Source organism: Desarmillaria tabescens (genome assembly GCF_030435595.1).
Source record: "Desarmillaria tabescens strain CCBAS 213 chromosome Unknown EV420scaffold_41, whole genome shotgun sequence".
Classification (NCBI taxonomy): domain Eukaryota; kingdom Fungi; phylum Basidiomycota; class Agaricomycetes; order Agaricales; family Physalacriaceae; genus Desarmillaria; species Desarmillaria tabescens.
Window position 1 is genome coordinate 107,317 of NW_026848340.1, and position 25,653 is coordinate 132,969.

General features: G+C 46.3%; 4 protein-coding genes and 1 pseudogene across 5 annotated transcripts; 2 read left to right on the top strand and 3 right to left on the bottom strand.

Annotated features, from left to right (window-relative positions):
- Positions 1 to 3,691: 3,691 nt before the first annotated feature.
- On the bottom strand, positions 3,692 to 4,502 carry EV420DRAFT_1647304 (uncharacterized protein; the record flags this gene model as incomplete). The annotated part of the gene is made up of 3 exons (XM_060478028.1): positions 3,692 to 4,105; positions 4,155 to 4,264; positions 4,328 to 4,502. 3 exons carry the CDS (start codon positions 4,500 to 4,502, stop codon positions 3,692 to 3,694), a joined length of 699 nt encoding a protein of 232 aa, XP_060326512.1.
- Positions 4,503 to 6,327: 1,825 nt separating this feature from the next.
- EV420DRAFT_1566614 (uncharacterized protein) lies at positions 6,328 to 7,729 on the top strand. Its single transcript, XM_060474072.1, has 11 exons — positions 6,328 to 6,491; positions 6,695 to 6,769; positions 6,854 to 6,884; positions 6,915 to 6,986; positions 7,102 to 7,158; positions 7,281 to 7,338; positions 7,392 to 7,492; positions 7,546 to 7,561; positions 7,611 to 7,648; positions 7,670 to 7,673; positions 7,704 to 7,729. The coding sequence occupies exons 1-8, from the start codon at positions 6,353 to 6,355 to the stop codon at positions 7,556 to 7,558; spliced, it is 546 nt and encodes a 181-aa protein (XP_060326513.1). The 5' UTR covers positions 6,328 to 6,352; the 3' UTR covers positions 7,559 to 7,561; positions 7,611 to 7,648; positions 7,670 to 7,673; positions 7,704 to 7,729.
- EV420DRAFT_1711647 (uncharacterized protein) lies at positions 7,630 to 8,512 on the top strand (the record flags this gene model as incomplete). The annotated part of the gene is made up of 8 exons (XM_060479638.1): positions 7,630 to 7,650; positions 7,702 to 7,808; positions 7,860 to 7,886; positions 7,972 to 7,999; positions 8,051 to 8,108; positions 8,156 to 8,180; positions 8,227 to 8,344; positions 8,396 to 8,512. The coding sequence occupies 8 exons, from the start codon at positions 7,630 to 7,632 to the stop codon at positions 8,510 to 8,512; spliced, it is 501 nt and encodes a 166-aa protein (XP_060326514.1).
- Positions 8,513 to 8,853: 341 nt separating this feature from the next.
- Positions 8,854 to 10,108, bottom strand: EV420DRAFT_1711649 (NADP-dependent oxidoreductase domain-containing protein; the record flags this gene model as incomplete). Its single annotated transcript, XM_060479639.1, has 6 exons — positions 9,940 to 10,108; positions 9,787 to 9,849; positions 9,701 to 9,735; positions 9,095 to 9,558; positions 9,025 to 9,071; positions 8,854 to 8,980 (listed from the first exon to the last, which is right to left on the bottom strand). The coding sequence occupies exons 1-6, from the start codon at positions 10,059 to 10,061 to the stop codon at positions 8,854 to 8,856; spliced, it is 858 nt and encodes a 285-aa protein (XP_060326515.1). The 5' UTR covers positions 10,062 to 10,108.
- Positions 10,109 to 24,352: 14,244 nt separating this feature from the next.
- EV420DRAFT_t217 lies at positions 24,353 to 24,445 on the bottom strand (annotated as a pseudogene). The gene has a single exon. The product of its transcript is annotated as a tRNA-OTHER (tRNA).
- Positions 24,446 to 25,653: the final 1,208 nt, after the last annotated feature.

Sequence of the window (25,653 nt, forward strand, 5' to 3'; positions counted from 1 at the left end):
GTCGAGGAGTACGCTCCTGGTATCGGTGATGTCGACTGAGTCGACTGCTGCGCTGGAGGCGCTTCTGTAGGAGTCTGTGCTTGACTCTGAGGATTGCGATCTGGGTCGCGACGATGTGTAGAGGGATCCTCCAGATCCCTCGGAGACGTTGGACTCGACATCTCGTACTGTCTGCTGGGATGCCGCGGGGATGTGGATTACTGGCGGAGGGTACGCCGGAGTGCTGGGAACGTAATGGAATGGGAGTTGTGCGCGGACTCGCCTCTGTTGAAAACAATGGCGTAGTCGGTACAAAATAATGGAGAAGAAAAAGAGTATAAAAGTCGCGAAGACGGCGAGAATGTTGTCGGACCAGGGCATCCGTGAGTGGATTTATCCTTGGCGTAAGTCGACGATTGACCATGCAAGCTGGTAGACAGCAAGTACGGTGAGGACAATAAGGAATACGATAACCAAGCTGAGGTCGGTCTCGTAGTTGGAGCCGTTCATCAACAGGATTTCGCAGTTTTCGGAGGTGCTCGTTAGTACCAACAATAAAATTGTTAGCAGAGAAGTGAGCTGGAGGGCGAGAATGAAGGGTTTCATGTTTTTAATAATGGCGTAGAAATCCGACCCAGAGTAGCAGGAGGAATCCTGCAAACAGTGGGGATGGGACATATACGCAAGCAAGGAAGACTCGGAGAATGGTTACTACAACCAGTCCGAGTGGATCGTTGAGAAGAAATCGCAGCACGGAGAGTGCGACGACAATTAAAAGGATGATTGGGAAAATGTTGGGCAATGGTACGTCATTGGGCAACGTAGGACGAGCTTCGGCTAAATGTTAGCCACTAACTATAATCGACTTAGATCGTACTAGGATCGCTACTTGCACTTCGGTAGACGATACTCTAGCAAGTCAAAGGCGACAAAAGTCGATGGGACAGATAGTCACGAAGTCGGAGTTCGATGTTAGGTAGATTAAACCTTAGCCGAAGCTGGGGTTTAGACCAGCTGAGGCTCTACTTAAATACAAATGAGTATGCTAAAAATAGTACTGTGGGAAATGATCCGCAGGGATCGCATAGACATAATCAGGCTGAGTAAAACGAAGAAAAATGAATAAATCGTAACACCACCCTTCCATAGATGCCAGCTTGACATTTGGCCGCTCCATCAAGTACCACCAATTTGTCTCTGTCCCATCTTGATGAAATAATCCATAGTGTTGGTCTGGAGCCATCATTACAACAGATTCGATATCATGCACATCGATGGCATGAACAGAAAGATCTCCTTGATGGTGGAATGTAGCATACTGACCATGTGATTGCCTTATAAGCTCTGCATTTGGCATTGAAAATAAGGAGACTATGGCAATGGCCTTCATGGTGCCCTGCTTTCCAAGAGTTAGCTGGGTATAATATTGCACTTCACCAAAGCAACTCTGGCCATTCATGTAAATCTGGATATGAATTGTTTGTTAGAACTTCCTCAAGATTTAAATCTGATCAATATACCTTTACATGTCTTGAGGATCGCAAACAGCTCAAAGGTTTGCATGCTTCAATCCATAGTGAGCAGGCATTTTGTCCAGTGGGAAGGTGAAGTCTTGCCCATTGGTGTACCTGAGGACACTGCCATTCTGCTGCCAATCTGTATCCAAGTCCCTGCAGGTATGATTTGATGGCATGTTGTTCACATTCGAGGATATCACATCAGACATTATCAACTCGTGGGAGAAGAACATAACCTCCACCAAGATCTAGTGCATTTCGTGGGATACTATTCTTCGAAGTGTCATAATCCAGCTCAGAAAGCATCACCTTAAGCACATTGACACGGCAGCGATGGAGAGCATGCTCACTGAGATTGGCAAATGGAGTGGAATGTTGATGGACCTCCTCAGTTAGATTACCAATAGTTCATTCCATTGGCCACTGCGAATATATGATAGAAGGTCCATTTCTTGTTGTTCCTTGTGGTAGATGACTAGGGGAATGTCCGCTTTGGCAGCCAAAATGTATACGATCCATACATCGCTGAATATAGATTCTTTCAAAGTCATCAGATACCTCCGTGAATAGGGTGTCAGCTTCAGTAAGTTTGTCTGGTTGTATCTCATCTTGTAGCATGATTTGCCAAGCACGGACATTTTTACAGTGGTGTTCCCAGATATCGTTAGGAAGAATGCCATAGAGAAGTGCAGGAGAAAGGCCAAAAAAGTAGAGCAAATATTCCCAAACTTTATATCCACTTGAAATCTTTTCTGCTGGATTTCGTGGGGGACGATCAAAAGAACCTGGAATCCAAGGTGTAGCTGCAGCAACCAGCTTACCATGTTCCTTCCACACATTCCCTTTCAGCACAGCCCAATACCACGAACTTCGATCATCCGTGGTGGTGTCACATTCAAATGTTCCACACCAAAGTGGTAGATAGAGATCTGTCTGGTTAAGGCAGGGAAGGTGCATTATATCACCAGGAAAGCAAGTTGGCATAGGGAGCATGTGATCCTGTGGAAGACCTGAGAAAATACTAGGCTTTGAGATACCAGTTTCAAGGCGACATGCCTCATACTGAGTTCTATTTGGTGAGGCAATGACCCAGGCAAGATTTTGTTTGTATCGGAGCTCGCAAGATGAAGCATCGAATGTTGAAAGTAGATTCCGCAAATCAACATCATCATGAGAGCATCCAGGGACATCAAAATTATCAGGTTTGTAATGCTCAGCATAGTAGTGTGTTCCACCAGGCTTATGCCTGCCTTTGAGAGGGCAAAAGTAATGACAACCATACTTGCCATGGTGCCCCACACAACCACTCAGAGAGGCTTGGGCTGGCCCATCTGCAGTAACAAGTGCCAAAAATGAGTTTGAAGTAAAACATGCATCAGATGGAGAAGGAGAAACTTCATATGCTAAACCCGCTTTGCTCGAGTCCCAGATAACAAGTCCCTCTTTCTGAATGATGGCAAGATGGTGCAAGCCTGGAAACATGAAGCTGTCGATGTTTTTGGGTTTATTGGGCCCCAGAATAACACCACCTGGCAGAACACTCTTCTTGTATCGCACACTTGGATCTCTGTCTAATATGATCCAGATGTAGATCCATGTGTCTGAAATCTTGTTTCGATACAGTTGTGCTCCATCGATTGAGAGAATGAGTACTGCATCACCCGATTTAATTTTTTGATCAAGAACGGCCTCAAGGTAATCTGTTCCATCAAAGAAATCCTGGTATGCAGAGATTTTCTCCCCCCCAGTATGTTGAAGCTCTTGGAGGATGATCTGCATGCACTGTTCTCAATATTTCATGCTTTGCACACCCTCAGGACTTCGCCAGATTACCTGTAACTGTGGACCAATGGGCATCGTATGGAACTGTTGGCATGGTATAGATGAGTTTTCCAATGTATAGCGAGGCTCAGCACAATAGGGACAGCATTGGAGCATCTTGAAAGGTCCGGTATATGCAGCGCAGGAATTTACGCACATGTCAGTACTGATTGGTATGGTATGATGCTGCTCAATAATTCGACCAGTCACTTCACTCAGTAGAATGAGAGAAGCTCAACATCAGGGAAACACCGCTGAATTGAATTGCATACAGAAGTATACGCATGTTCAGAGGCATTATATACAGAGAGAAAGATGTCAAGCGAAAGAAGATGATATGGATCATCAACGGATAACTGCTCAGTTGGCGGATATCAAAGGTTGTCTATGAAGTTGGCATCACAGTCATCTGCCATTGCATTCTGTAGCTCCCAAATGAACTTCTGGGCAATTCTCACATCATTGATCGCAGACCATGCGGGCTCAGGAGGGGTATGTGGCTTGTCACTAGGCAAGCATGCTTGGTTAGGTGGAGTTTGGGAGGTTTCTGGCACCTGAGATCCATGAATTGGAGGTTCCTCAGATTCAGGTTCATCTGTGTCAAGATCATCTAGACATCCAGGATCACGAAAATTGTCATTGTTGTCAAGTTCTTCAGTATCCCTTAGTCCATTGAATCCAGCAGGCATGGGAGCTGCAATGTTCTCATCAAGTTCCATCTGATCATCAAAATCGATAACTGTATTGGAGGCGGACTGTACAGGAGAATGTGAATGAAGGGTAGGAATCTAAGAGAAAATCAGCACTTCAAGTTATAGCCCTAGAGTAACTACTCACCTCATTGTAGCTTTCACTATCAACTAGAGCCACCTCACTACTATAATTACCACCTTGCAAGGTCTCCCATCCTGCCTCGGCCAGCCGACCATGCTTGGCTTTATGAATGTCTGACTCATCGTGAACATTAGCAGAATTGCTGGATACATGTAATCATTTTTGGGCAGCATAACATTGACTTGAAGTGGCAGTGTCGCTCAGGTTGTCATTCCCAAGTTGCTTGTCCAAATTTTGGTGATCTCTCCGGGTTTGAGGTGTGACAAGTTTGCCAAGAGCACTCTCGGCAACGCAGTTATGGGATTTGCATTGGCAGTAGACTCTATTCTCGGTTTTATGTGGAGGTGGCATCACAAGAATTGTGTTTCTGAATGCAGCAGAGAGCTGTGGGAAGTATTACTTCACTAAGAGGAAGCCGAAGGTGTGGACACCAAAAAGCCAGAATAGAAATTTTTGATGCAAGAGCCAGCCTGCAGTGGCACCAAGTCACGAGAAATTTCCAGTGTAGAAAAAAAATCATTGTAAAGATGGCCACAAGAATAAGTGGTTAAAGGAGTCAAAGAACAACATCAAATTATGTCTCTACTGTTTTGCTTCGAGCTGCTTCTATTTGGCTGCACCACATTGATATAAATCAATGTCAATGCATCTCCTTCAAGGCACTTTTCACTGGGACTCAGACAGTGCACCCTCTTCTCAAGCAATCTATATATCTGTAGAGGAAAAATAGAGCAGAAGCACTGGTCAATTGTTCGGGCAGGAAATGTTGTCGGTCACACTATTGTTTCCCTTCTTATTGAGATCATGTCTTTCAACATAGCGCTTTATTATTCTCGTGATCCGTGTTCATATACATCTTGTATGCCCCTGTCAAGCTTTCTTCTTTCGCTACTCCGATGACCAGGATTTCTGAATTTTTGATCCCAGATCGTTCCTTGGACAGGAATGACACTCAAAAAGCAAAAGGGAAAGATAGGAACAACTGTAGGCATCATTCCCTCTTTTCCTGGCCTTCACACCAAGAACATCTTAGATGTCAGTTTACCATCTCATAGGGGGTCTGGAGCTGATATTCGATGCCTAGGCTGCTTACCTGAATTATATCTTCAACGTGAGAAACAGCACCATAGAGTTATCCCGACTATTCTCTGCTTGAAAGTTTAGTGCCTTCACTACACTCACTATCGATATCTTAGCAGTTGTTAGCTTGAACAGACATGCCTTCCCAAGTTTTAAATAACAGAGGATTATTTTTACAGGTGCTGCCAACTCGTCCAGCTAGATGGGAAATGTATCATTCTATGCTCACCTGAATTGCCACAACCCAACCATTGACTCTTCAGTGCAGTGTTATCTAGGCACAATATCACCAGGAACCTATGGAATGTATGACTGAGTGTTTGATTCCTTGTAAATATTGCGGACTTTCATCGGTTCACGATCCTATGAGTGAAGCGTGATTTTTTCTAGCCAGGCATATCAGATCAGAATTGAGGAATCCCTGTAAAGTTACAAGAAGGTGGCAGAGATGCTGCTATCAAGTACTTCACCAGCCCATTCATCGAGCCAAGATTGGCAATGAGCATAACCTCCGTGTTTTGCAGTGTGATGTCAGGGGCGAACCAAAACCGTACCTTCGCTCTGCTACTCAGCCTTCTCCTCGACTTTGGAAAAGGCTTGAATTCACATTGCAGTATGATTTCAAGCAGAATTCCGCAATGTACGAATGATTACAATAACATACTTGCAGAAAAGAATCGAGCAGGGCTAGATCTTGCAAATACACTACAGTGAGCACATATTGATGCATAGTGTTGGGGGTAGGTCACAGGTCTAGAATATCCCTTGGGCCAAGGTGATGCGCTCTTTCTCAATACAAGCATCCTTCGCTGAATCTTTCGGAGCTTCATAGTGTATCACATCCAATAAAAGTAGGATTGCATCTGCTTTCTACACCCATTTGAAATTGCTTCTGATTGACCTCCTCCAGAGGTACATGCAATGTTGACTTTGGAGCTCCAATCATAGTGCTGAGATATCAAGCTCAGGTTTCCAGAGGTGAGTTACATCAACATTCATGTTGATTGCTCATTTAACCATCTGTTCCTTCCCCAGCGATAGGAGTATGTTCTCCTCTATAAGTCAAGGAAACATACCAGCTTTCTTTTTTACACCTAATGTCCTGGAAATACTTGAGAGATATGCCAACCATCCGGAATACATTCGGTGCTCTCTTTATTGGCACTATTATTGCCTCTATGTACGCTTCTTTACTCTGGGAAATGCCATCTCATCCATTTCATAGGTTATTCGGAATAACGAATCTACAAACACTCTGTTGTATAACATGCGCACCATGTGCTCAGGCATGTTTGCCTAGTGAGTAGTTAATGTTTGCTTAGAAGGCAAATGAGTACAGAATACTATGAAATCTAGTTACTTAAATACCATTTTGTATCTTCTAGTACTTTCTTTCTCTTAGTAAATCCTTACTCAGCAAAACTCGGGCTAACTGGACATCGCACCAGCTCACACAGCCACAGGGTCATCAATATTCCACACACTCATCTACTACAAGAGCTACCCTGATGATTGGTCACTCTACCGTTACTCTGTACGTCAGAATGCTTTCAATGTCAACATCACACTAAATCATCCAGCATAGGTCACACTACTTTGGTTTGTTTGCTCATTCCTGTCAGATGTGATGGTGACTTATTACTATGTTCATAGGTTGCTTGATGCTCTTCATGTGATTTTAAGCACCTATGCCCTGTATTACTATCTCATCGATATGCATGGCACCTTGCTTGGTGCCCTAGGGAATAACACTTGGTACATCCTGAGACTCTGGAGGAAGCACCACAGTAACCTCAATGAGGATTCATCATTACAGGAGCATGAAGGTACAACTTTACTCGCAGTTCTGATCATGCAGCTCTTATGATAGCTTTCATGTCCAGCTACAACTGGCCATAAATGTGGTGATTGTCATGTATGTCCAAGGGTAAGAGCTGGGATGCCATTGCTATGCAGAATGCAAATTCTTACTGTTATATTCCTCAAGGTTATATGCTATCTGACTGTGGAAATGTGCGTACCCTACTTGAAGTTAAGGATCATGGCAAGGCCTAACCTCTTCTTCTTAGTAGGATGGCATTTTAATAAAATACTCTCGTGGTTCATGGTAAGTATGGCGTTAAATACCCGGATCTCCTATCTCTTCTTATTATTGAATAGTTTCTCACAGTAGCAGCATCACTTGGTAAAAGGGTCGCTCTTCTTGCTTCCACTCATTTCCCTCATTATGCATCTTCTGTTTCTTTCAGGCACAGGAATATGTAAAGTACTACTCTTTCCCTTGCTACAATGTTACTGATGGGGATGGTTACAGATATAACCTATGATATGTAAGTAAAACTTCAAAGCTTCACATAGCATTGAGGTCAATTTGAATAGTTATATCACGCCGAACATCATGTCCATCTCCATCATCAAAGTAGGTCTTCCATACTCCGGAAAGTCACAAATTTTTACATACATAATATAGAGATCGATTTACACCTTCTTCTCTGTGATAGCTGCAACAGATTTCATTATAGCTCTCATGATGTGCTATTATCTGCATAAGGTCAGAGAAGATACACAATTCTCTTCGTGAGTTGATTTCTTCACCATATTTTCTAGCTCTGAATTATATCTGTGTAGAACTTCTGCCGTCACTGTTACTCTAATGTGAATGATTCTTGTCTCGGGGTTAGCTACAAGGTGAAAATGTTTTTTTTATTCTAGTCACCATCATTCCTGATCAAAATGACAGTGCATGCTCTCTGCTCGCTCTTATTGCAGTTAGTTGTCTTCCAGCTTCAATTATGCAAGGAACTCATGAATATCTGCAGTACATTGTGTGGCCCAAGTCTCTTATTTTCCTTGGCATCGATTTTGCTCTGCCAAAATGTGAGTCTTACTTCTTAACCATTTAAAGGGCTAACAAATATATTCAGTTTATGTCAACTCCCTGCTTGCTATGTATGTTGTCTTTTTGAGATTTTTACCTGAAGCTCAATCGTTGTAGGCTTAATTACTGGCCTAAATGCCCATCGACCCAATTTGTTGCAGAGCGTTCAAAACACTCAATTCCTACCATCGTTAGGATCACACTGCACACTTCAGAAGGTGATACCCAAGAAACAGTGTGTGTATTAGACTGATATCACTAGCCATTGTCTCGACTCCTCATTCAGTCTTTCCTGCAGGATATTGGCATCCCACTCTCTGAGATTTGGGTTAGTCACTCATTCAATCATAAGTCGGCCCATTCAGACCCAGGGGGACCTCTCAATTACGAAGTCCAAGAGTGATTTCATTTGACTCCTGTGCTTGGTACTATACAGATGTCAATGTAACCATAAATACACCCAGACTTCACCCTACCAGCTGTGTAATGGCTCCATTTGAGGCTTATACATCAATCTCTGCAACTTGCAACTTGACAGCATATCATTACAAAGGGTTTGTTTCGAACTACTGTGATAATTCTGATATCACACCCCAGCAAAACTGATCCGTGTCAATTTCATCAGGCTCATGACACATGTTTTAACCTCCCTTCATCACGCTCTGGACGAACCATCTCTGCAATGAACAGATGAAGCTCTAAAAATACAGCAATGTGATCTACAGTGGCAATGTTCATGCAATATCACTCAGGTTCTAGGCTGTGTTCATGGGCTATCAAGATTTCAATGTGTCCAATTGCCTGGGAGAATTTTCGGCCTCCAATGATCGGAAAGACGTATGGAGTCTTGTGCATGACATAGCGATTGCGACTAGCAAAAACAACAGAGAATTGCATAGGAGACAGCGGTTAAACACACCAGCATTGGTATTGCCTTGCACGCCAACCTCACTTGCAACGATCTCCAGCAATTCGAAACCTTCACTTCAAACTCATTCCTCTCCCAATCCGGATGAGATATCGTCCTCCCTTTCTCTCCTGTCTCCTTTCGCTTCTGATCCTCCTCATCTGTCCTGAACCTCCCAGCAGTGAGTACATCCCACGGAACAAGGGCCATCCCAAACACCCTGGTCATCAGGATGATCTCCCGTTCAAATGATCTCATCATGATGTTCCACCAGCCTTGGTATACCAAGAATGGTTTTTTCCTGTAGTCCAATGTGCACTGGTTTGCTTGAGCTACTACCCAAGCAGGCGCATCTGAGATCCCCAGGTATAAGACTTTGCGGAGTGAGACGAGGTAATGTAGGTTATCCATAAGATCGTGAATGGATGTATCACAGTCCCACCAGTGCAGATAAAGTATGTTGCTATAGTCCATGTGGAGTTTCTTAAGGCTTGGCTCGACGCTGAGGTATAAGGACTTGGAGCTGTTCCTGACATAATTGACTTTCTGCACAATAGAACCGTCGTCGCATTTTTAGTTAGCAATGTACTGTGTTGTATGAGGATACCATTCATGATGCGCAATGGAAGGAACGAACCTTGGTTGCTATGACGAGCTAATCCCGAATGCCTCGCTGTTCAGCACATTCCCCAATGAATTCCTTGGAGGATCCATCTTGACTGAAAGAAGTATCATAAGCAGGGTAACATAATACGCGAGATGTGACATACTAGCCATTAGCCGTATCAATAAAATTGCCACCCATATCAAAGTATGGGTCCAGGAGTTTGAAACTACTTAGACTCTTTGTTCATCGAACCCATCCCTAGTGCTTCCTATAGCACCTGTGAGATCAAGGATGGTGTTTCACAGCATAAACATACCAATTTATGACTGACATCGCATCTAGCATCATGGGGGATATCCTCACGCCAGCTTGGGCGGAAAGTACACGATAGACACCTAGCTTCATCGGCGGGTCACTAGCAGGTGAGTGAAGAGACATATTTTGCGGGCCTTGTGAGGCGATGTTTGTTTCTTGAGGCAGCAAGTCAGAATGAGAGACGGGTCCTCATCAAAGCCTAATTTTGTCGAGTCGACCATTCACCAGTAAGTGCCATACCTACAATGAGCTGATGAGCAAGGAGTTTTTCTTTGAGGAAGCATGGGCCTACCTGACGGTGGAGGCGACGATGAAAAGCAGCCTGTTAGCTATAGCTTTCAGAGTGAATTGTTGTTGTTGTCAGGGCTGTTGTAGTCTACCACCAAGATTCAAGAGGACACGACAAAAGGATCGAATTTGTATCTGTTTTTGGATGATACCGGTAACCGGGTAGGACTTTAACCGGATGCCAGGACCCCGATTTAATTGTTGGTGCTTCTTGATCCCAGTTGCTGCTGTCTTTCCCCGCCATCGCTGTTGTCTCCAACTCATATCCTGCTCAGCTGCTTCATGCTTCTGTAACTGTTCACCTATTCTGATTCCTATGATGTAGTCTTCTAGCTTTCAAGCTTCTGAGAACATTCGGAAAACCACTTGCTTCGGTCATTGGTATGAATGGCTGCATGTCGCTAAGGGAATCTGGTAGTATTCTGGTCATTTTACTTCAGGTAGCTCGGCTGTCTGGGGCGTTGAACCCTTCTACAACATAGGCAACAACTAATCTCTGTACATAGGGAAATTACATACTGGGCACATCGACATCGATAATCGTCACCCTGATCCTTGTTCAGCAATCCTCTGATGCTGCATCTCAGGATTTCAAGGGGCCTATCATTCCTTCTCCAGGATGCGGGATACAAGTAATACGCCAAGTGGATATGCTCTGACTGCCCATTCCATGTTTTCTTCGCTCCGACATCCATCACCACTATTACTATGCTGTACCTTTGAACAGCTGTTCGATCAGGCCAACAAGTCCAGATTCTGCAACCATGAGAATCCCAACACCAGAAGGAATGCAGCTACGCGTTATAGGTCAACTGCAGGAATCACATCGATATGGGCTCTGGGAGCTGTTTGAAGATTGGGACTTGTGCATGGATGATTGATAAGGTGCGTATTCCCCCATTCACAGTCTGCTATCGGCTAACTTCTGGTGCAGACATTGGCACACCACAAACTGGACCTGCTGATGGTAACAGGGCCAGGGATTCTGCTTGCAGGCAGGAACGTTCCAGGTATCCTGAGACCTGAACTTTTTTTTTTTTTTTTTTCATGACATGCATAACTATCCTTCATGTAGTTATCGACTCAATTGATCATATCTCTATTTTTTCACTCATTTGATGAGACTGACAAAGATTATTGTCCTGATAATGCATGTTTAAGTCGCATTCATGCATTCACTGATCGGCCTTCAATCTCTGCATGCCACTCTCCACCTACGACTCAGTAAGCACCTGCGTCTTCATGTGAGATAGCTGGCTTACTGTTTTCCTCCATCAGCCAGGCCGTTTAATTTAAGAAATTTCTTCTGACTAGCCCCACATTCAATGACACTTCAACTTGTGCACCTTGGAAGGATGTGCACACAAGCTTTTCGAATGATTCAAGGTCAACTCTAAGAGAGTTAGCTCCTCATCTTTACTCAGCTGAAAGAGGATGTAAATTCGATCGTTCACATGCTAAAACTCTTCCATTATCATGTCGGCATCGTTCAAATCTGTATGGCATCCTTTCATGTGAAGTTTTCTTCTTAGGCGAAACTATACTATTATGCGAACACCGTGCCATGGTGGGTATCCTATGTTGCCTTAAGGATATCATAATGAATGCTTCAATGTTGAGTCACCACCAACAATGCAGAAATAAATTTCCAGACACGAGAGCAGCATCATATTCCTGATTACCCGCTGTTTCATGTATGTGTGCTTTCCGGCTTTTTGTGTTCTTCTTATCATTTATGCAGACCATTTCTAAACTTCTTGCAGGGACATGAAGCGAAACAAGGCCATGGCCTTCCGCTCTTGGGATAAGGACTGTAACTCATTCTCATTCTTTTAATAAGCAAGTAATGTATTCCCTCTCATGGCTTCACGTACCTTTTCACCAGTTTCACGGCATTGTTTTCACTATCCTCCGCTTTCTCCGTGGACATTATGGCATATGGAGACTGCGACGAGGAAGGGCAGCAGTATTTCCGAGTTCTTGGAGAAGGTAGAGGGTATGCCCATCCTTTTTTTTGATCTGATTCATGGCTTACTGTCTTTTATCTGACAAAGAGCTCTTGCTATCACTATTGGTGGGAATCTTAAGCTTCGATAAGAGCAGTGGAACAGTAGAGGGAGGCGGAATGCATGATAAAATAGAAATCCTGGAGAATGCTTCGCCGGGGATGCAGGCAAGAAGCCAAGATGTGATAGGGAGATGGAAGGACCTGTAAGCTGTTATTCTCTTATGACCAGCTGATTTCTGAATATCCAACATGTATTACTCTATGGATAACACTCCCATCTTGCCGGTACCAGATGATTGGAGTCCTCACTGAAGCGAGAACAAATGACTCATTTCCACAAGTCAATACTCTAATGCTTCCCCATCAGCTGGATATCCCGGCGAGTCGTAGGACTTGATTCCATAAGTGTGTTTTTTCTGTAAAGATACTCAGATATGATATTCAAATACAGGGATCAGGGCACAGACTGGTGGTATTACGATTTCGCGCCTTATCTTATCTTATCGACTCTCTCGTAATCTCGCTATACTAATTCTCCGGACTTGATCGCATTCTACCATGAGGATCCAGTACGTTTACCGTACCGTTGCGGACACTTGTATTATATTTAGCACGATCCAAACTGTATTTAAGTAGCTCGACTGCAGGTCTTAAACCTCAGTCTCGAACTAAAGTTTATTCACCCGATAACTTAGTCTGAACTCACTCTCGCTCCACTAAGCGATAGCTCCCTTAACGCAAACCTGCGGACAACATAAAGCGCCTGACCGAAGTGCGAGTCACGCTTAGTTGTTTGATCTTGTTTGTTGTATCGGTCGCTAACAATTAGTTCGAGACTTTCCTACTCTTCATCAACGAATACGTTGACGAACAGTAACGAATGAACCCTATCGAACAGTACCTCACCAACCTCTTTGGACTTCAAGGCTTCATAGCCATAGCCTACCTCGCATTCCTATATGGATACGAGTACCGACGAAACCAGGAGCCAGCCTCCGAAGAAACTATCCCCGTCGAAGCCCCCAACCCGGAGGCTCGACGACCGGATACACCCCCTCCCGACTACGTCGACGACCGACCCGAACCCATTATCCATTTCATCTTCATCACAGACGACGAGTGGATCACAGAAAACTCCGAGTCCAGTGAGTCCGACACCGAGATGGAAGGATGGCCCCCACAAAGAGGCCCAGTCGTTGAAGAAGAAGAAGAGCGAGGAGTCTACGAACAAGGGGTGGACCAGCGTGTTCTCTCTCCCATTACCGAAGAAGAAAGCGAAGGGGAAAGCGAAGGAGGTGATCCCTGGGACGCTCCCTCCCCAACATCAACCGAAAACTCAGCCGCCAACCCTGGATATGATTCAGACGGACAGCGCCTCTATCAAAGAGGGCTTAGATATCATCTGGGAGAAAGAGGAGCGCCTGAAGATGGAGCTAGAAGCAGTTCAGATGAAGAAGGCAGCGATACAGAGGAGGACAACGACAGCGAAGAGCTCCCAGGACCGCCCAACAACTGGTCCCCTCCCCGCCTCGATTCGCGAGGAGAAACGTGGGGCTACTACTACGCCCGTAGCGACTCCTCAGACGACGAAGGAAGCTACCTTCAGCTCGTCACGCGTCCCAACACCCCAATCATCATCAACGATAGGGCCGGGGAAGCAACTACCGAGCTCGACCAATGCGAGCCCACATACGACGCCGACGCCAGCTGCGATATATGCAGACAAATACAGGACTACGCCGACGCATGGAGAATGTACGAGGGAATTGAACCCCCCGCGTCCGTCGTCCCCTACGCCATTTACCCACTCGCGGCCGAACACCCCCTTGCGGTCCCCGTCCCATACATCGCACCTTGGGTATGGGACCGACCCCGAAGACCCGACTTCGATCAGGTCATTCTCAGGGTCAATGAGTGGGCCCGAATCATCAGAAACTGGAACCGTATCGTCACGGGAAGCACGGAGCCTTTCGAGCGAGTCCGACCCATCGGACTTAGAAGAAGGCGAAATCTACGAGAACCCTGGAATAGGGCGGACTTCGACTTACAGCAGCAGCATAGGGTCGGAGAATACGGAGAGGAGGATATTATCCCCGAATTCGTGGAAGGATCTAGCTCGGGAACCTACTGAGGACGAGCTAGAAAATATGACATATTTAGAAATGTTGCGATGGACGGAGGAAAAGCTACCGCGAGAACTGTCGTGGAATAGTTCGCCGCAAGGGAGGTACTTCCAGAAGGAAAAAAGATCGCAGATCGGAGCCCAGGTGCTTTACCGAGAAACGATCTTTCACACCAACATGCTATGGAACCAAGTACACCCGGACGACTACACGGACCCCGGAGAACGGTACAAGGTACCCACCCCATCGGAAACAAGTGGGAGCACGGTGGATCTAAATCACCTATCGATTCTCCAGAGAACAGGATACGTGGACCCTAGTCGACTATTCGCTGCCGCAGGAACGCCAGGAAGCGCGGGTGCTGCGGCCGCAGCCGCAGCAGCTGCACAGGCAGTACCCGCACCCGCGCTTCCAGGACCCCTCTCCCCACATCACAACCCTGCATTACGATCACTGCCACGACCGGCGGCAATCCCTATCCCCGCCGACCCCGTACAACCACCGAACACGCCACCACCCTTTATCGTGGGGGTGGCTAACACGAATCCGTGGGGACAAGTGAAACCACAACTCGCGGATCCCCCCGAAAAGTTCAAAGGGGAGTCCAACGACGTGGATCGATTCATTAACCAGTGCGAGGACTACTTCAACGTATTCCCGCAACAATTCACGATGAACACGCACGGACAAAGCCCTAACAGGGTGGTGTTCTGCACGTTCCGTTTCGCCGACAAAGCCCTACACTGGTGGAATCACGCCAGGGACGAATACTACGATGAAACATGCGGATACCTGCGGTATCCCGCGTGGCATGTTTTCAAACAAATTCTAGAAGATCAGTTCAGGACAGATGCGGAAGTAGAACTCAAGCTGCAAGAGTTCAAACGCCTTCGACAAAGCACGTACAAATCGGCAAAGGAGTTCTTCCGCGACTTCGAACGATTGGCCAAGGAATCCGGAAAACGCCGCAATGAGGAGTATATGATCGAGATCCTCAAACCGGCTATTCGGAAGAACGTAAAGACCGCAATACACGCCACCGGAACCGCGTTGCCACGAACCTATGCGGAATGGAAATTCCGCGTAGAACAAATGGACTACAACTACCGAGTGGGGCTAGCGGAAGATGCCGGCAGAAATCAAGGAACGCAGGGACAACAGAACAAGGGCACGGGAAAAGCCGGAAGCTCCGGGAATTCCCAGGGTGATAAGAAGACGGGAACGGGAACCACCTACGGGGGCCAAGGGCAACCGATGGAAATAGACCGACTGCGGAAGGAAGGACGATGCTTCCGCTGCGGTCACAAGGGCCATCGGAAGCAGGACAACAAATGCCCCAAGGACGAAAGTACCTGGCTCGTCAAACACCAGCCCAAGTTTTCGCGCGCCCAAATCCGCGCAATGTATCAGCAAGTATTGAAGGATGAAGAAGGGGAAGCCTCCACGTCAAAGGTCGAGGAGGTAAAAGACGAGCCGGCGGCGTAAGCGACAAACGCGCGTCGGCAAAGGACACAATTTCATTTAGTGGTGCGTCACAGAACCCCGCTGGTCGGACTAATGTACCGCATGTAGTACCTCGAGGCAATGACAAATCTTTCACGCTATCACAAAATGAAATTACCAAGTCGCATAAGAAGACGAACGGTGTACAGGGGATTTCCACCGTGCTCGAAGAAGAACCCCACTCAAGCTCCTTGGCCACCGGTGCGAAAGCACAAGCGGCGCAGGCTGCGCAAGGCGGCGGGACATACGGGATCAAGGTCAACATCGCTCCGTGGAGGGTAGGTACCGGCGCAGAAAACGGAGGAAGAGCGGCCGAGCCAGTAGTGGGCGAAGGCGCCTCCAGGCGGGAGAGGAACGATGCAGGGCCTCGCCCGAAGGCGGAACGTACGCACCTGCCCTATGCGGCCAACTACCCCGATACGACGGAGCCGCAAGAGGGAACGCGAATCCCCATCAAGAAAACCGCTGCCCCGCAAACAACAGTCCAGACAACCGGGGACATCATCACCCCCCCTCCAATCGTGGTGCGTCTTCCCTCGACATCACTAACACATAATGGCACCGGGGGCCCGTGTTCCCCGGTGGGCGGGTCGGTGGGACCATTATGTGATTCTCCTATTTGCAATAAAAAGAATGTTTCTATCGAAGAAGTACCCGATGAGGAAGACGACTACAGTTACCAACAAAGCCTAAAGACAAAAGGGGAAGACCCGGTGATCCACGCCGAGGAGTACCCGGAAGATTATGAGGTAACGGAGTTGGAAGAAGAGTACTATAATGACAAATGGGACAAGGGGTGGCTAAAACCCCACAGCGCGGAATGGGTAAGGAGAAAGATGAGGCAAGAAAAGACCATGGACGGGAAGCTAGCCACTCTTCGCATGTGGGTACACCCCAGGCGATTGATCGAAGTGGACGAGGACCTTGTCCTAGACCTCATCGGTTCCTCCAAAGAGAGCTATCGTCAACGAGAACAATGCCTACAGGACATGGAAAACTTGCGCGCTCCCCCCCAATACATACGAGGAGGAAGAGGAAGGAGCGTTAACATCCGTGTACAACTTGAAACCCTAGACACGGGGCAATTACGAGCAGTTGATGCCCTAGTCGACAGCGGATGCACCGGGAGCTGCATAAACCGAACGTTCGTGCAGGAAAACGGGATGAACACCGTAAAGCTGTCAAAAGCACAGGCCGTATACAATGCGGATGGCAGCAGAAACAAGGGAGGAGACATCACAGAGGTCGTCGAACTCCGAATGACGATTGGAGACCACCATGAAAAAATCGACCTTGCCGTCGTGGACTTAGGAAACGTACCCCTATTCCTCAGACATGACTGGCTCAAGCGCCACAATCCAATCATCGACTGGAAAACCGGGGCCGTAACGTTAGCCCGATGTTCCTGCCGCAAAATACCATTCCAACTACCCGATGAAGACCCCGAACAAGGCTGGGGAACAGAAGTAGAAGAAGGAGACACTATCCTTATAGTGGACTTTGAAGAAGCCCTTCAAGTACGGGCCATGGGAAGCAAAGCCAACGAGTTAGCCGCCAAAGCAAATCAGGAAAAGAAAACGAAGACGTTTGAAGAAGTAGTCCCCGAAGCATACCGGGACTTCAAAGACGTCTTTGACAAAGAAAACTTTGACGAGTTACCCCCTCGAAAGCCATGGGACCACGCTATAGAACTTATCCCCAACGCGCAAGCCAGTCTAGACTGCAAGGTGTATCCCCTGAACCCCATGGAACAGGAGGAGCTAGACAAGTTCCTAGACGAAAATCTAGAGTCAGGAAGGATTCGACCCTCCAAATCCCCCATGGCGTCGCCGTTTTTCTTTGTCAAAAAGAAAGATGGAAAACTTAGACCCGTACAGGATTATCGAAAGCTCAACGAGTTAACCATTAAAAACCGATACCCTCTCCCGCTAATAGGAGAATTAATGGATCAACTCAAAGATGCCAAGTACTTCACAAAGCTAGACGTCCGGTGGGGATACAACAACGTACGAATCAAGGGAGGAGATGAATGGAAGGCAGCATTCAGAACGAATAGGGGATTGTTTGAACCCATGGTGATGTTCTTCGGACTCACCAATTCTCCGGCTACATTTCAGTGGATGATGAACGACTTGTTCAAGGAACAGATCGCAAGAGGAGATGTCACAGTATATCTGGACGACATCCTAATCTGCACCAAGGACAAAGACAAGCACCAAACGGTGGTGCGAGAAGTCCTAGACATCTTACGCGCAAACAACCTGTTCCTAAAAGCGGAGAAGTGCGAATTCGAGGTATTGGAAACAGAGTACCTCGGGGTAATCATCAGCCAAGGATCAATTCGCATGGATCCGGTAAAAGTTAAAGGAATCACCGAGTGGCCCAAACCCACCAAGAAACGAGAACTACAGTCGTTCTTGGGGTTCACCAACTTTTACCGAAGATTCATACGTGATTACAGCAAGCACGTACGACCCCTAACTCAACTAACGGGAAAGACGGAGTGGAGGTGGGGAACCGCGCAGGAAGACGCGTTCCAAGCAATCAAGAGGAAGTTAGCCGAAGAAGTAGTCCTGGCAATACCCACGCGAACAGGGAAGTATCGGGTAGAAGCGGATGCAAGCGAAGGAGCAATAGGGGCAGTCCTTTCCCAGGAACAAGAAGGAAAGTGGAGACCAGTGGCATTCCTATCAAAAGCCTTAACGGTTACGGAGCGAAACTACGAGATATACGACAAGGAGCTCTTGGCAATCATGCTCGCCCTAGAGGATTGGAGACACTACCTCATGGGGGCTTACCAAGACTTTGAAATTTGGACCGACCACCAGAATCTCCAGTACTTTCGAAAACCTCAAAAGCTAAACCGTAGACAAGCCAGGTGGGTCACGGAACTCGCCGAGTATCATTTCACTCTCCATCACAAACCCGGCTCGGCAAACAAAAAGGCGGATTTACTGTCGAGAAGATCGGATCACGACCAAGGAGGAGAGGACAATACGGAAGTGGTAGTTCTGAAGCCCGAAATGTTCAGGGCCCTCATCATGCCAAGTGAAGAGGAGATTCACAAAAAAATACGAACCGCTTTGCGAGACGTGACCCGATGGGACAAAGGAATAGAGGCATCCCTTCATCATCCCCGAGGAGTCACTCAACAAGAAGGCTTGATGTACTACGATGGGCGATTATACGTTCCCCGAGACGCCAAGCTACGGGGAGAACTCATAGCCACCCACCATGATCACATCACAGCAGGACACCCGGGAATCGAAAAAACCAAGGAACTAGTCCAACGAGATTATTGGTGGCCGAAGCTAAAGCAGGATGTGGAGAGATATGTAAAAGGATGTGAGGCATGCCAACGGACGAAAACGAACACTCAGAAGAGGAGAGCGCCCTTACATCCTCACGCAGTACCCTCACGACCATGGGAACACATTACAGTCGACATGATAGGCGAATTACCGGATTCAAATGGGTACAACGCCATCCTTATGATAGTCGATCGATTCTCGAAAGAAGTCATTCCGATACCATGTTCCACCGAACTAACCTCAAAAGGATGGGCAAAAATCCTTAGAGACCACGTCTGGGCCAAACATGGAATGCCACAAAAGGTGATCTCCGATCGAGGACCACAGTTCGTGTCCAAATTCATGAAGGAGCTGTATGAGATGCTACACATACAAGGGAACCCGTCCACAGCGTATCACCCCCAAACCGATGGACAAACGGAGAGGGCAAACCAAGAGATCGAAAAGTATCTCAGAATCTTCATCAATCATAGACAAAATGATTGGAGTGAATGGTTACCGCTCGCGGCTTTCCAGCACAATAACCGAAAGCATTCCGCGACCGGATACTCCCCGTTTGAAGTTAATCACGGACAAAAACCACATCTCGCCCCACTTACGATCAAGGAGGGAACCAACCCGGCCGCCAGGGAGTTTGTGGCGGACATACAAAAGGTCCATGAACAAACGGCCAAGGCACTAGAAAAAGCGGCGGAAGCCATGAAGCGTCAGTATGACAAACATCAACAGGCGGCAATAGAGTACCAACCAGGAGATCAAGTATGGTTGGACTCTACCAATCTGTCCCTTCCTCGTCCAATGAAGAAGCTGGGAGACAAGCGCGTCGGACCCTTTGAGGTAATTTCCAAACACGGCGCATCCGCATACAAATTACGACTTCCCCCCGCGTGGAAAATCCACGACCGTTTCAATGAAAGGCTTCTTACCCCGTATCACCCGCCGGAGTTCCCAATTCAAATACAGCCCTCGCCGCCTCCACCAGACCTCATAGACGGACAAGAACAGTATGAAGTAGAAGAAATAGTGGACCGAAGGGAAAGAGCACCACGAAGAGGAGGAAGAAGGAGAGGGACTGGAATCGAATACCTCGTAAAATGGAAGGGGTACCCACGAGAAGAAAATTCCTGGGTCGACGAACAAGATCTGGACAATGCCAGGGACGCAGTTGAAGACTTTGAGCAAGTCTCATTCATCACTCGACCCCCAGCGGATTGGTGGGAAAATGAGGACGAGTCTGATTCCTGGTCCGAACACGAATCAGTAACAGAGTCGGAAACAGATCACCCATTGGTTCAGGCAATTCAAGAATACCTGATAAAACCAAACGAACCGTCACTCGTAGGAGCATATCTTCCAAAGCCAAGTTATACTGCAGTCGGGACGACTGCCTTAACAGGGGGGTAATATTACGATTTCGCGCCTTATCTTATCTTATCGACTCTCTCGTAATCTCGCTATACTAATTCTCCGGACTTGATCGCATTCTACCATGAGGATCCAGTACGTTTACCGTACCGTTGCGGACACTTGTATTATATTTAGCACGATCCAAACTGTATTTAAGTAGCTCGACTGCAGGTCTTAAACCTCAGTCTCGAACTAAAGTTTATTCACCCGATAACTTAGTCTGAACTCACTCTCGCTCCACTAAGCGATAGCTCCCTTAACGCAAACCTGCGGACAACATAAAGCGCCTGACCGAAGTGCGAGTCACGCTTAGTTGTTTGATCTTGTTTGTTGTATCGGTCGCTAACAGGTGGTGTCGGTGTCAAAATAGCGTCGAGCACATATATGGCAAGTCCTCAGGGCATTCATCCTATTTCCATCTCATGGAATGAAGTAGAAAGAAGGGCAATGATGATACATTTTCAGTATGACTAAGTTCATCTTTTGCATGCTCGGAGCTTGAAGGCTTGCGTCTTAATGGGGCGATAGCCTGAGGGTCAGGAATTGGGTAATGCAATGATCCTCAGCATGTATAAAATGCTCGGGTCACAATGTAATTGATTCTTCATTTCAGTTACTGATCAATGGTTCATGAAGATCTATTTCTTGATATAATCTGATCCACGGTTCCAGAGGACTATATCAATCATGAAAATACATGGAAGTTAGAGCTGTCATCGAATGGAAGACATGCATCATTATCATGTTAAGAAGGGCTTCATTTTCTCCTTTATTAATTCTGGCTCAGACACTTCTTCTGTCAGCAGTGAGGATAAGATTCAGGCGGAAACTCGGCGACCCGCAATCCCTCGTTCAAAAATCGAACCATCAGATATAGTATGAGCACATGGGCTCGAACCAAAGAGTGGTGGAATGTCCAACTACTAATCCACACCCACGATGCTCAAACTTTGAGCTTCAATCACATAAAATAAAGACAATACAGCATGTGATATATCATGACCTTGTCGAGTACTCAAAATCCGGATTTCTTAATGATGTCAGGCTCTTATTCATAAGCGTCATCTGGTCTCCAAAAACTCTATCAGGCAATAGACATGAAAGATTTCTAAAGTCCTCTCGGAATCAGATAAATGACACCATACTGATCCACGTAGGATGTTTGCACCAACTCTTGAATAGATATAATGGTAGAAAGTCGAAGGGGGGGAGGGATTGTTGCCATTGCATGACATCTTTCGAACTGAAGCTTTGAGGGGAAAAGACTGAACTATTGTGAGGACAGAGTTTCGAAATGTAGCACGTATTGTTGCTAAAGCTACCAGAAACCTGGGGAACAAGCAGAGAAGAATCACACCTCAGAATGCCTGATTCCATTGTCGGCCCGGACTCTGGACCAATAAATGAAAAAAAAAAGATATTGTATTCATTCGTACATTGCCATAAGAGGGACTCAAACCGTCAATTTTTGCTGTACATATGGAATTCATTACATATGATGTACCGTTGATCCATCATGGCATGGAGACCATGTAAGATGTGGCTAGTGAAAGGAAATGACTAACGACTGCCAACACCTTGCTGTGTTATCAACTTGCACATGTTGGAATTATTCACATTTCTCTGGCAACAACCACTATAACTCATTTATCTCAGTGTCCCTCACTGCCATCTACAGATATCAGCCTGTGATCTGAGAATCAAAGTTACCAGAGGGATAGTTCCTCAGAAGGTCCATGATAATAAATCAGAGGTCGTATATCTGTGCTCCCAAATATTCTGTTCCCCATTTGTGAACCTGCCAATGGCTGCAGGAGTCATACTCACAGTTCGACCTTGCCTGTTGCCATTCATGGAGGAAATAAATCTTTTTTTTCTTCCTTAGAGCACGCACCTCAGTCGGACATGTCCTACCACTGTCTTAAATCTGCTTCTAATCAATTCCAGCCACGCGTCGTTCTCAAATTTGAACCTCGACACGCAATAGTCCATGGAAAGCGACACGTTGATCTCCAGGGTATTTTCCATCGGAGTTATACCTTAGGACAAATTTTTATCAAGCAGAGCGTTTAATGTTAATAAGTCCTAGGTGAGAGGGATCGATGCATCGCATCTCAGTCACGTGGAGCACGGGACCTTGATAAGACTTCCGTTGTCGGAAGCTCATCTTTCCCTCCACCCACCACACTGTTTGTCTTTCAGCGCTTACGTCCACGTTCAAATCTTCGAACGGCCTACAGTTGCATGCAATTTTCAAGATGAAATGCTTGAAGGAGGATTCTCGAACCGAATCAGCATACTTTGCGAGGTAATAACACGTCTTTTCTCTCTTTTTAATGCTCTGAAATTAACACAGCATCGAGGTGTCAATAGTAGTGTAAGTGGGTAAGCAATCTGTCATTCTACTGCTTTCCTGCTTGTTAAGATCTCCTCTTTCTACAGTCGCTGCACAATAACACTGTACACTGGGATCCTGTGCCTACAGACAGTTTCCGCGTTCCTGTCAACATCCATAACTTGTCTTGCGCCACTTCAGTCTGCTCTGGCGACCAGGACTCTCTAGCTCTCTATCTCAGCTCGTATGTGGACGAGAATGTCACTTGAAAATCAAGGGGGAAAGATAGGAACAACTGTAGGCGTCGTTCCTGCTTTTCCTGGCCTTCTCATAGAGAACATCTTAGACGCCCGTGTTTTCCCATCCATGACACGGTGACCAGGTGTATGCTATTGCGTTTACAACCCTGGTGTCTGGCGCGTATACTCTGGAATTTTGAGGCAAGCAAGCAGCTCTCCGCCTTTCTGTCTAGAGCGTATGCTAGTGAGTCATCCTGTTCTCTTCCACTCCTTTCTCTTAAGTCATTTTCTACGATGTGCTCACGAAGAATTCCCGCCACGAAAGATTCTCTGCATGTCCAGGATATGTCGAAATGAAGATGACGAAGTGAGTTGCTAAATCTTTCTGTCGCGTCCTTTTCTGTGGTAGCCATGCCTGGATGCCAAGCCGTTTCCGGGAGCGGCTTCTGTGGTCGTTCCATCCATGCATTTGGACCATTGATGAGGTGTTATGCATATTTCGACAGGATCTATACCACGAACGCGCATGGCCATGGGGACGAGCCTATCAGAGATCCTTAGGAAATTTCGATACATCTTGTAACCTAAGTCCACAACTCTGTGTGCGTGATTCCATATCTCGTTATCATTGCTGCGACGTTTATTGGATAGCCGGAATTTTGATTCATATGAGGGTGGTTTTGGTTTCATGAAACTACGGGGCGCTAATATGCTTGTAGACGTACTAGGTCCGATTCCCTCGCTTTCTGCGTGAATTACTCTTTGATATTGTAAGCTATAGTTCACTGCTACCGCACTTGTTATCATTATTAATTCGCTATCTTAGGAGTTGTGACATGTTCTGGATCTGTATAATGACAAGTGCGAGGGGATGCATGTTTTCGTGGTTTATGGCTATGCGACTTTCAGTTTTGAATTTGAGGCATCAATGACGGTTGAGTTTTAAGCGAACTCGGCCATGGGAGGGGACCACATAGAAGAGAAAGGCAGGGATACACATCCGGCATATTTTCCCTGCAGCTTGGTGGGTGTATGGAGAATCCGCAGTCATTATGATTTATGAAGAAAAGATTGAGATATAAAAATGTAGGCGAGGTTTGAAAGGAATAAGCCCAGTTAAAGAGTTAGAAATCAGAACCAAATTCAGGCTCAAGCCAACCGTGACTTGCTATTTAGATCGACAAACCAAAACGATTCTACTGCCATGACATGGATTCGAACCATGGTCTCATTGTGTACGTTCTCTCTGAGCGGATACGTGCTAGATGTGATCTACCATTGATCTACCGTAGCATGGAAGATAGTGGTATATGGGGTAAGTGAAAGGATACATCGAAGGCTTAGTGATGCACATGCCGTACTGTCTTGTTGTCGGGTTGGGCTAGCATTCTTTCTGATTTATAACCATCATAACTTTCTTCTTTTCTTGAATGTGGCTCCTTGGCTTGAATGGGGTGCTGATCTGTGCCCATTCAAGCCCTCGTCTCCCCAATGTCTCCCTATGCTGAATAGCTGTATTTTGACTCTCATACTCATTTCTCCTAGTAATCTCCAATTAGAAGTTAGCGTCTTTCCTTCTGTACTATGACAAGAATTACGTCGTTCCCAAATGGTGAACCTGTCGATTGAGAGCTGGTAGCAGTCGCGGTTCGACTCCGTCTGTTGCTATATGTAATATCAGTGGTCCTTGTGTACATATTTTTGCGACAGGGAGGTCCATTCTTCATTCAAGCTTGATTTATTCCATCCATATTTGTATGGATTGAAAGAATATATGCTAGAATTAGCTTCGACCTTTAGGATCTAGACGAGCGTCGGACATGGAATCGACTCATCAAGTCGACGGGTCTGCCGTATAATCACGTGGTATGCATCAGACTTCCGTTTTGGGAAACGTCATCGTTCTCTCTGTTCGCCCATGTTGCTTTACCTACGAAACTTGATTTTGCGCCATTGGAATTATGGAGAGACCTACTGCCAAGTGATTTTTGGAAAAACAGAGGATGAAAGGAGGTAGAGAGATGTGTGAGTAAGATGCAAGAAGTGGCCGTGTGCTGGTGAGTATTGCTCTTTTTCTTTTTTTCTATTGCTCTGAAACTGGCATCGTATCGACCAGCTCTCGAATTTGAGGATTGCTATTGTGCTCTGGGACTGATGCATTTTTTGTCCTGCTTCCCTAGGAAACAACAACGTGTTCGATGGCATCAGCGTACAGGATTAGCGGTGAGTCGTCCGCGTCAACTATTATCTTTTTCCTTCCCACTGGGCTCCTAGTGTCGTATCACACTATCTGCTTCATGCGCCGCGTACTCATAACGTCTGTCATGTTCTCCTTCCGCCCTACTCCGGCCGTAGATGCCGCATCATGATCGTATGCCCACACATTGCGGAGAAAACGATGCGTAATACGTTGATAAGCAAGACGAAAAGAATATCTGTCGACTGTCCGGTGAACTGTACCCCTATCCCTCATCCGGCTTCTACTTTCCAGAGAGCCTGCT